Below are 12,257 nucleotides of genomic sequence, written 5' to 3'. Positions count from 1 at the left end.
AGTTCCACTAAGAACCCTTTCGTATTTCAAGGGTTTCATCTAGAACCCACACAGGGAGTTCCACTAAGAACCCTTTTGTATTTCAAGACTTTCATCTAGAACCCACGCAGGGAGTTCCACTAAGAACCCTTTCGTATTTCAAGGGTTTCATCTAGAACCCACACAGGGAGTTCCACTAAGAACCCTTTTGTATTTCAAGACTTTCAACTAGAACCCACACAGGGAGTTCCACTAAGAACCCTTTTGTATTTCAAGACTTTCATCTAGAACCCACGCAGGGAGTTCCACTAAGAACCCTTTCGTATTTCAAGGGTTTCATCTAGAACCCACACAGGGAGTTCCACTAAGAACCCTTTCGTTTGTCAAGGGTTTCATCTAGAACCCACGCAGGGAGTTCCACTAAGAACCCTTTCATGTTTCAAGGGTTTCATCTAGAACCCACACAGGGAGTTCCACTAAGAACCCTTTCGTTTATCAAGGGTTTCATCTAGAACCCACACAGGGAGTTCCACTAAGAACCCTTTCGTTTGTCAAGGGTTTCATCTAGAACCCACGCAGGGAGTTCCACTAAGAACCCTTTTGTATTTCAAGACTTTCATCTAGAACCCACGCAGGGAGTTCCACTAAGAACCCTTTCGTATTTCAAGGGTTTCATCTAGAACCCACACAGGGAGTTCCACTAAGAACCCTTTCGTTTGTCAAGGGTTTCATCTAGAACCCATGCAGGGAGTTCCACTAAGAACCCTTTCAGGTTTCAAGGGTTTCATCTAGAACCCACACAGGGAGTTCCACAAAGAACTCTTTCATGTTTCAAGGGTTTCATCTAGACCTGACACAGGGGGTTCTAAAAACATCCCTTTTCAAAGGTTTTCACCGATAACCGTCTTGTCTTCTGAGGGTTCTATAAAGAACCATATTGTATTCTACAGATCAGTTTAGTTCATATTATATTGTGGTCATTTATCATGTTGACATTGAACAAACATTCAAAACATTTTAATGAGAAAAACATTTATTTAAAGATAGGCACCATTATTGGCAAATGTTATCAGGAAGTATGTCCCTGGTGACACAGGATCTTACCCATGCTTTCAACAATCCCTGAAGAACTCTTTCTTCCAAAAACGGTTCTCTGGATCAAAATAGTTCTTACTGGAACCCTTAGTGTTAGTGAGAACCCTTTTAAAACCAATTATTCAGAAAAGGGGTTTTAAAGGGTTCTCTGGATCAAAATGGTTCTTACTGGAACCATTAGCGTCACCAAGAACCCTTGAAAAACCCTTTCTTCAGGAAAGGGTTTTTCAGAAGCAAATGGTTCCAGTTAGAACCTCAGCCCTTGTAGAAGAACCCTTTTAGAACCCTTATTTCTAAGAGTGTAGCAACCATTAGTTTTCACCTGTCACGTCACGCACCTGTTTCACGTTTTGAGTCACGCACCTGCTTTCACTAATCATGTCCATAGTATTTAAGTTCATTCATTTTCTGTTGTTCGTCCTGACGACCTCAACACATTTATGCTCTGTTCATGCCTGACACTTCTTTTCATGTCAATTCCTCAAGCAACTACTTTTGTCCAAGCCAAGTAAGTTTTTGTTCCATATTTATAGTCTTTTTGGTTTCATAGTTTGTTCTCCGCCATTGTGCGTGTTTTTTGTTTGTACTTTTTTTGCTATAGTCTTTTGGTTTTATAGTTTATTCTCCGCCACTGTGCGCGCTTTCATTTATTCCTTTTTTTGATAATAATAAATCATGTACCTTCATTCCCGTCTCGCACGAGCCAACTTTCCGTTGCATCCTGGAAAAGCACACACCCCGGACCAAGTCATGACACTTTTCAACTCATATTCAGTTGAATAGACTGCAAAGACAAGATATTTCATGTTCACACTGCTAAACTTTGTTATTTTTTGCAAATATTAGCTCATTTGGGATTTGATGCCTGCAACTTGTTTCAAAAAAGCTGGCACAAGTGGCAAAAAAGAGTGATAAAGTTGAGGAATGCTCCGTCAAAGACTTATTTGGAACATCCCACGGGTGAACAGGCTCATTGGGGAACAGGTGGGTGCCATGATTGGGTATAAAAAGCAGCGTCCATGAAATGCTCAGTCGTTCACAAACAAGGACGGGGCGAGGGTCACCACTTTGTCAACAAAATGCCTGAGCAAATTGTTAAAGAACAACATTTCTCAACCAAGCTGTTGCAAGGAATTTAGGGATTTCACCATCTACGCTCCGTAATATCATCAAAGGGTTCAGAGAATCTGGAGAAATCACTGCGCGTAAGCGGCAATGCCGAAAACCAACATTGAATGCCCGTGACCTTGGATCCCTCAGGCGGTACTGCATCAAAAAGCGACATCGGTGTGTAAAGGATATCACCACATGGGCTCAGGAACACTTCAGAAACCCACTGTCAGTAACTACAGTTGGTCGGTACATCTGTAAGTGCAAGTTAAAACTCTACTATGCAAAAGCCAAAGCCATTTATCAACAACACCCAGAAACGCCGCCGGCTTCGCTGGGCCCGAGCTCACCTAAGATGGACTGACGCAAAGTGGAAAAGGGTTCTGTGGTCTGACGAGTCCACATTTCAAATTGTTTTTGGAAACTGTGGACGTCGTGTCCTCTGGAACTAAGAGGAAAAGAACCATCCGGATTCTTATAGATGCTAAGTGTAAAAGCCAGCATGTGTGATGGTATGGGGGTGTATTAGTGCCCAAGACATTTCAACATCTAAGGTCCGTAATATCATCAAAAGGTTCAGAGAATCTGGAGAAATCACTGTAAGCGATGATATTATGGACCTTCGATTCTTCAGGCTGTACCGCATCAAAAAGTGACATCGGTGTGTAAAGGATATCACCACATGGGCTCAGGAACACTTCGGAAAACCGCTGTCAGTAACTACAGTTGGTCGCTACATCTGTAAGTGCAAGTTAAAACTCTACTATGCAAAAGCCAAAGCCATTTATCAACAACACCCAGAAACGCCGCCGGCTTCGCTGGGCCCGAGCTCACCTAAGATGGACTGACGCAAAGTGGAAAAGTGTTCTGTGGTCTGACGAGTCCACATTTCAAGTTGTTTTTGGAAACGGTGGACGTGGTGTACTCTGGAACAAAGAGGAAAAGAACCATCCGGATTGTTCTAGATGCTAAGTGTAAAAGCCAGCATGTGTGATGGTATGAGGGTGTATTAGTGCCCAAGACATTTCAACATCTAAGGTCCGTAATATCATCAAAAGGTTCAGAGAATCTGGAGAAATCACTGTAAGCGATGATATTATGGACCTTCGATTCTTCAGGCTGTACCGCATCAAAAAGTGACATCGGTGTGTAAAGGATATCACCACATGGGCTCAGGAACACTTCAGAAAACCGCTGTCAGTAACTACAGTTGGTCGCTACATCTGTAAGTGCAAGTTAAAACTCTACTATGCAAAAGCCAAAGCCATTTATCAACAACACCCAGAAACGCCGCCGGCTTCGCCGGGCCCGAGCTTGTCTAACATGGACTGATACAGAGTGTAAAAGTGTTCTGTGGTCTGACGAGTCCACATTTCAAGTTGTTTTTGGAAACTGTGGATGTCGTGTCCTCTGGAACAAAGAGGAAAAGAACCATCCGGATTGTTCTAGGCGCAAAGTGTAAAAGGCAGCATGTGTGATGGTATGGGGGTGTATTAGTGCCCAAGACATTTCCACATCTAAGGTCCGTAATATCATCAAAAGGTTCAGAGAATCTGGAGAAATCACTGTAAGCGATGATATTATGCTGTAGTGCATCAAAAAGTGACATCAGTGTGTAAAGGATATCACCACATGGGCTCAGGAACACTTCGGAAAACCACTGTCAGTAACTACAGTTGGTCGCTACATCTGTAAGTGCAAGTTAAAACTCTACTATGCAAAAGCCAAAGCCATTTATCAACAACACCCAGAAACGCCGCCGGCTTCGCTGGGCCCGAGCTCATCTAAGATGGACTGACGCAAAGTGGAAAAGTGTTCTGTGGTCTGACGAGTCCACATTTCAAATTGTTTTTGGAAACTGTGGACGTCGTGTCCTCTGGAACAAAGAGGAAAAGAACCATCCGGATTGTTATAGATGCTAAGTGTAAAAGGCAGCATGTGTGATGGTATGGGGGTGTATTAGTGCCCAAGACATTTCAACATCCAAGGTCCGTAATATCATCAAAAGGTTCAGAGAATCTGGGGAAATCACTGTAAGCGATGATATTATGGACCTTCGATTCTTCAGGCTGTACTGCATCAAAAAGTGACATCGGTGTGTAAAGGATATCACCACATGGGCTCAGGAACACTTCAGAAAACCCACTGTCAGTAACTACAGTTGGTCGCTACATCTGTAAGCGCAAGTTAAAACTCTACTATGCAAAAGCCAAAGCCATTTATCAACAACACCCAGAAACGCCGCCGGCTTCGCTGGGCCCGAGCTCACCTAAGATGGACAGATGCAAAGTGGAAAAGTGTCGTAACAGGGGTCACTCCGCGCGCTCCGCCCGCGCAGCTTACCTGCCCGCCACCCCTGTTGCCGGGGGCGCGTAACAGGGGTCACTCCGCGCGCAGTGCGCTCACGAAAGGGGTGGGGCTCACCCTGGTTGATATAGACAGCAGGACGGTGGCCATGGAAGTCGGAACCCGCTAAGGAGTGTGTAACAACCCACCTGCCGAATCAACTAGCCCTGAAAATGGATGGCGCTGGAGCGTCGGGCCCATATACCCGGCCGTCGCCGGCAGCGAGACGCGCTTGGAGGTGCGCTCAGCGCGGCTCCCATATGATTGCGCACTGGTGTGCGTCTGGGTCGTGACAGCGTGGCACGCGAAAGTCTGCGCTGCATTGGATCAGTCTCCTTTCTTTAACAGGCAAAAGCTTTATAACCTCACCATACCTGCCAACTTTTGAAATCAGAAAAACCTAGTAGCCAGGGTCCAGGGGCCGCAGGCCCCGGTAGGTCCAGGACAAAGTCCTGGTGGAGGGTTCAGGGCTTCGCCCCCCGACGCAAAATGATTATTAGCATTCAGACAGGTTAAAATGTTGCTAAAACCATCACTTTTCTATCAGTCACAGTGACTTTTCAAAACAAAAATATTACAGAAAAAATCATATGGGTTGATTGACATGTTTATTCTGTAAGCTAACTTCAATAGTTTGAAATTATTTTGACAGTTAATGCCAGTTATCCTGTCAACTTTTCACAAGACTTCAATTTGTTAATTGAAAGTATAAACAGTATAAACACTTTTTACAGTAAACAAATGGTAAAACAGTACTAAACAATTCCATTAAAAAAAAAATTGGTGTCATTATTAACTTTCTGTCCAAGCTTGTATAATCTACTGCCTTGTTCAATTGTAAAAAATATTCTGTGCCTAAAATTCACATTTCTATCACAATTATCATACTGTAAACATGGTAAGCTAACTTCATTAAAATTAATAGTCCTGTCAATAGCATGGAATTACAATTCAAATGTAGTTTTTTTGTAAGCCTTTCAAAAGAATTCAAAATATGAAAAATGAATGAAAATTAATTGAAGCCATCAGACACTTGAAAAGTGGCACATCACATCTCTAATGTAATCATTTGAACTTTTCAACAGAAATAGCACTGCAAAAATATTAAGGACATACTTCTGTATTTTGGTAGTTATGCTGTCAACATTTAACAAGATTTCTTCAACTTGGACTTGAAAGCATAAATAGTATAAACACTTTTAACAGTATGTCGTGCTGTGAAATACAGCCGACAGGATTGCGCACCAAACACGAAGCAAGGCCAAAGCGCATGCATGGTGCAGGAGAACAAAGGACTTCTTTCATTTAAGGTTTGTGATAAACCATCAAACTCATTCGTTAAAAGGACTCTATAGTAATATAAAGCAAATTTTTCTGGACATTATCATGCAAGAAAAGTTTATTTTTGGGACCGCGATCACCGCGTAATGATTTTTAAAGGTTGCATTACAAACATTTAACTGTCCCATGTGATCAGCCAGTGCGATTGGAAGTCCATGCTCAATTATTGCCTCCGTAAATAAAACTTCGGCATTTATCACATCCAAAGAATCTGTTTGGGCGACGAAAAACGTTGAAAGTTTTCCACTTGTATCGCTAGCAACGGCATTAGACTTGTGTTTTTTTGTCCCAACGTGGTCTTTTACATCGCTAATTTCCTCCGTGTCCGATCGAAAAATCTTGTCTGCACAAGGTGCAATTCGCGTAGTTTTCACCCTTTTTTTTTTTTTTTAATTAATGAAAAACCGTATTTTTTATCACTGCAACCGTAACCCGGAATAGGTTGATGAAAACCGTACGAATTACGGGAAAACCGGAGTAGTTGGCAGGTATGCCTCACTAATGCCTTGCATCGTCTATATTAGATATATAACAACGGGCGGGTGCGGGCGGATGGCGGGCGGGTGCAGTTCTGATCAAACGTTACATCGGGTGGATGGCGGATGGTTGACGACTTTCTGACGCGGTTGCGGATGAAATAAATTGCCTATCCGCGCATCTCTAGTACATACAGCTTTTGGAGCAACATATACTGCCATCTAAGCGCCGTCTTTTTCATGGGCGCCCCTGCTTATTTCAGCAAGACAATGCCACGCCACATTCTGCACGTGTCACAACATTGCGGCTTCGCAGTAAAAAAGTGCGGAGTTCTGGAGTCACAGGAACACATTTGTGACTGCAATGAGTGGCAAAAGTGATCGCCAACATAAATTAATAGACGTCCTCGTAAATATGAATATGAAGCAATAAATGCATTGGCAAAAAGGTGATTTTGTTTGGTCATGGCCATCAAATGTTGGCATAACACATTTACTCTTGATACATCTCATCTTTGCCGCCAAAAAAAGGGGCGTACGTCAGGTTTTCGTGCACACGCAAGCTTAATACATGAGGCCCACGGGAGAGGTGAGACAAAAATGGTCCGGTTAACGTCCTCATAGTGCAACAATCACATTGTCTTCACCAAAAGAAGAGGTGGAGTGACAGGACCACAACATGCTGAAGCACAGGAAGAGGTTATTGTAGCCACACAGCACCAACAATGACAACAAAAGTGAGAAAGCCACAGAGGTGGGACCAAGTCATTGTTTTGCAAGTCACAAGTAAGTCTCAAGTCTTTGCCCTCAAGTCCGAGTCAAGTCCCGAGTCAAGACAGGCAAGCCCCGAGTCAAGTCCAAAGTCAAGACTGGAAAGTCTCAAGTCAAGTCCTAAGTCCTGCATTTTGAGTTTCGAGTCCTTTCAAGTCCTTTTAACCACAGACTAATATATTAACACAGATTGTGTATGCTTTTCAAACGCTGTATTTATTTATTAAAACAAGTGCATTTTAAATTGCAGGAAAGAAAATTGTGCTGACATTGCACTTTATAATAGCACTATTAACCAGTCATTTTAAACATGAACTCATTCCTTTACAGAACAAACACATTGAAAAATAAAGTGCAAATGTACTTATTTGTACAAAAGTGTTAACATTGAAAAAACATGACATATACGTGAACATAACAAAAAAGTTGTACTTTTTATATGTCAGGGCCCTATGCTGCATTGCATTTGCAAAAGACCAAATTAGCCAAGAGTCTGTCAGTCATTTGTGCACGATGGGGGCGTAGTATGATGCCACCATGGCTGAAAACTCGCTCCACTGGAGCACTGGAGGCAGGCACTGCCAAGACTCTCATGGCCACTCGGAACAGTGAAGGAAGAGTCTTCATGTTCAATGCCCAGAACAAAAGGGGGAGAGAGTTGTTTTGGGTTGGTGCACTACTTGTAAGTGTATCTTGTGTTTTTTATGTTGATTTAATTTAAAAAAAAAAAAAAAAAAAAAAATTATTTCTTGTGCGGCCCGATACCAATCGATCCACGGACCAGTACCGGGCCGTGGCCCGGTGGTTGGGGACCACTGAGGTAAACAACCAACAGTATGTCAGAAAGCTAGCTAAAACGGTACACATATTCATAATATAGTATACATTTTAACTGACCTTTATTTGACTATTTTTGTCTTTTTTTAGGTGGCTAAAATACGCGGTGCTGCTGACCGCCGTCTAACGTTACGTGTGATATATTGACTAACGTAACCCTGCTTAAAAAAAAACCCCTGAACAAAAAGTATGAATAAGGTAGTGAACTGCAACAGATTCCCGTGTTTGCAATAACGTTATAACGTTAGCAGTGAGTTTACAGCCTCACTGATTTAACTACACAGCAAATAAAAGTCACGTTACTTAGCCAATAAACGTTATCTTACATTCAAAACTTACCGTTCTTTGTGCAACTTCAAATGCCGGACGAAGTTGGAAGTTGTTGCCTCTCCATCAGTAATTTTGGAACCGCATGTGTTGCATACTGCAAACCGTTTTGTGTTGACCACCTCGTAATTTTTATACCCAAACAAAATTATTTTAGGTATCATTTTTTGTTCACTGGCGTGTGGTTTGGACATGTCTTCTTCCTGCAATTTGATTGGATGAATGCTGTGTGATGAAAACAAAGTAGATCTAATTTGATTGGCTGTTGTACTGAGAGCACACCAGCTGACACACGCAACGCTGATAGACAAGTACACAATGAAAAATACGGAGCGCTCCCGAATAACTTTTTCATCTTTGGGTTTTGGGGAAAGTAGCAGGTCATGTCAAGTCATGTCAATCCAAAAGGCTCAAGTCCAAGTGAAGTCACAAGTCATTGATGTTAAAGTCTAAGTCGAGTTGCAAGTCTTTTTACATTTTGTCAAGTCGAGTCTAAAGTCATCAAATTCATGACTCGAGTCTGACTCGAGTCCAAGTCATGTGACTCGAGTCCACACCTCTGGAAAGCCACATTTAGAAAAAGAAGACTCGGACTCACTTCCATTTCTCTTCTGCAAATTTAAGAGCAATGCGAGGAGACAAAAAGACGAAATGGAAGTGAGCCTCCGTGCGTGGAAAAAAAGTGTTGTTACCGGGTTACAAATGTGCCGCAAAAAAGTGTGTAAATCAACAGCAAGTCTAAAAGTGGTGAAAGGTCTAAGTTGTTGTTATTCCCGAGCCCTGGAGGCATGCTGGGAGTTAGCATGGAGCCTACCAGCCGAGGACCTCAGCGTTTGCTCTGTTAGTCTAACAAAGGCCTCCTGGCTCTCTGGGATCACTACATCTGCAAGACACATTGTAAAGTACACACATTCAGCATTGGACACACGCTCAGGCCACATTACCCCCCGCACCAAGAATGGCCTCGGCAGTTCTAGAATGTCCCTGCACAGTGACTGCTATATATATTTATGTGAGTAAAATAGCTTCTTTTAGGATCTAATGGAGGAAAACATCATCTCTTGGAACACATGATCTTTGATGTGTACAGGTAAAAGCCAGTAAATTAGAATATTTTGAAAAACTTGATTTATTTCAGTAATTGCATTCAAAAGGTGTAACTTGTACATTATATTTATTCATTGCACACAGACTGATGCATTCAAATGTTTATTTCATTTCATTTTGATGATTTGAAGTGGCAACAAATGAAAATCCAAAATTCCGTGTGTCACAAAATTAGAATATTACTTAAGGCTAATACAAAAAAGGGATTTTTAGAAATGTTGGCCAACTGAAAAGTATGAAAATGAAAAATATGAGCATGTACAATACTCAATACTTGGTTGGAGCTCCTTTTGCCTCAATTACTGCGTTAATGCGGCGTGGCATGGACTCGATGAGTTTCTGGCACTGCTCAGGTGTTATGAGAGCCCAGGTTGCTCTGATAGTGGCCTTCAACTCTTCTGCGTTTTTGGGTCTGGCATTCTGCATCTTCCTTTTCACAATACCCCACAGATTTTCTATGGGGCTAAGGTCAGGGGAGTTGGCGGGCCAATTTAGAACAGAAATACCATGGTCCGTAAACCAGGCACGGGTAGATTTTGCGCTGTGTGCAGGCGCCAAGTCCTGTTGGAACTTGAAATCTCCATCTCCATAGAGCAGGTCAGCAGCAGGAAGCATGAAGTGCTCTAAAACTTGCTGGTAGACGGCTGCGTTGACCCTGGATCTCAGGAAACAGAGTGGACCGACACCAGCAGATGACATGGCACCCCAAACCATCACCCAACCATGCAAATTTTGCATTTCCTTTGGAAATCGAGGTCCCAGAGTCTGGAGGAAGACAGGAGAGGCACAGGATCCACGTTGCCTGAAGTCTAGTGTAAAGTTTCCACCATCAGTGATGGTTTGGGGTGCCATGTCATCTGCTGGTGTCGGTCCACTCTGTTTCCTGAGATCCAGGGTCAACGCAGCCGTCTACCAGCAAGTTTTAGAGCACTTCATGCTTCCTGCTGCTGACCTGCTCTATGGAGATGGAGATTTCAAGTTCCAACAGGACTTGGCGCCTGCACACAGCGCAAAATCTACCCGTGCCTGGTTTACGGACCATGGTATTTCTGTTCTAAATTGGCCCGCCAACTCCCCTGACCTTAGTCCCATAGAAAATCTGTGGGGTATTGTGAAAAGGAAGATGCAGAATGCCAGACCCAAAAACGCAGAAGAGTTGAAGGCCACTATCAGAGCAACCTGGGCTCTCATAACACCTGAGCAGTGCCAGAAACTCATCGACTCCATGCCACGCCGCATTAACGCAGTAATTGAGGCAAAAGGAGCTCCAACCAAGTATTGAGTATTGTACATGCTCATATTTTTCATTTTCATACTTTTCAGTTGGCCAACATTTCTAAAAATCCCTTTTTTGTATTAGCCTTAAGTAATATTCTAATTTTGTGACACACGGAATTTTGGATTTTCATTTGTTGCCACTTCAAATCATCAAAATTAAATGAAATAAACATTTGAATGCATCAGTCTGTGTGCAATGAATAAATATAATGTACAAGTTACACCTTTTGAATGCAATTACTGAAATAAATCAAGTTTTTCAAAATATTCTAATTTACTGGCTTTTACGTGTATATATATATATATATATATATATATATATATATATATATATATATATATATATATATATATATATATATATATATATTATATTTACATATATGTAAATACATACATATATGTATATACACACACACACACATATATATATATATATATATATGTATTTTTTATATATATATATATATATGTGTGTGTGTGTATATATATATATATGTATGTATTTACATATATGTAAATATAATATATATATATATATGCATTTTTTATATATATATATGTATTTTATATATATATATATATATATGTATATATATATAAAAAATACATATATATATATATATATTATATTTACATATATGTAAATACATACATACATATATATATATATATATATATATACACACACACACACATATATATATATATATATATATATATATATATATATATAAAATACATATATATATATATATATATATATAAAATACATATATATATATATATATGTCTTAATAAGGTTATCCAAAAAATAGTGCTCGATACCGTAGTAGAGCGCAATATATGTATGTGTGGGGAAAAAAAATCACAAGACTATTTCATCTCTACAGGCCTGTTTCATGAGGGGGGGTTCTCCTGATGATTGAGGGAACCCCCCCTCATGAAACAGGCCTGTAGAGATGAAATAGTCTTGTGATTTTTTTCCCCACACATACATATATATATATATATATATATATATAGATATAAATACATATAAATACATATATATATATATATATATATATATATATATAAAAATACATATATATAAATACACAAATATATATATAAATACATAAATATATACATATATATAAATACATATATATATACACACATACATAAATACATATATATATATATATATATATATATATATATGTAAATTTAAAAAATCAACGCCTAAATCTGTAGATTAACTTCAGATCTGTCGATATAATTACTTTTTAAAATGTTTTATGCCCTTTTTGTAACAGAAAACCCTTTTTTTTTTATAGCCTTAAGTAGGTAAATTATTCATAGCCACATTGATTTTAATTCATTATTTTTTGAGCAATGATAGTTTTAAAGAAAAAAACAGCCAGCAAGGCAGCTTTGTGTAATTAGAGTCAACATTGCCAGTTTTTCACGTTACACTTCCAGTTTGCTCTTTTATGGGGTTTTTAATAGTATTTTTGTATAGTAGTAAATTAAATTTGGACACCCCTGATATTGGCATTATTATTTGGTTCATCAAGATGGGTGGTGCTGAAGTGAAAAATGAAG

General features: G+C 40.1%; 1 protein-coding gene across 11 annotated transcripts in view; it reads right to left on the bottom strand.

The window, feature by feature from the left end:
- syne1b (spectrin repeat containing, nuclear envelope 1b) overlaps positions 1-12,257 on the bottom strand; it is a 469,384-nt gene that overhangs the window by 38,420 nt on the left and 418,707 nt on the right. For 10 of the 11 annotated variants that reach the window (XM_072911924.1, XM_072911927.1, XM_061924513.1 and 7 more), the window contains one exon: positions 9,097-9,165. The exons of the other annotated variant lie outside the window; for it this stretch is intronic. In XM_072911924.1, the coding sequence (XP_072768025.1) occupies positions 9,097-9,165 (69 nt within the window). The remainder of the gene's footprint in view (positions 1-9,096; positions 9,166-12,257) is intronic. 11 annotated transcript variants of the gene reach the window in all.

This window comes from Nerophis lumbriciformis, linkage group LG29 (genome assembly GCF_033978685.3).
Source record: "Nerophis lumbriciformis linkage group LG29, RoL_Nlum_v2.1, whole genome shotgun sequence".
Classification (NCBI taxonomy): Eukaryota; Metazoa; Chordata; class Actinopteri; order Syngnathiformes; family Syngnathidae; genus Nerophis; species Nerophis lumbriciformis.
Note: the sequence above shows the minus strand (reverse complement) of the source record. Positions and strands in the feature narration are given on the sequence as shown.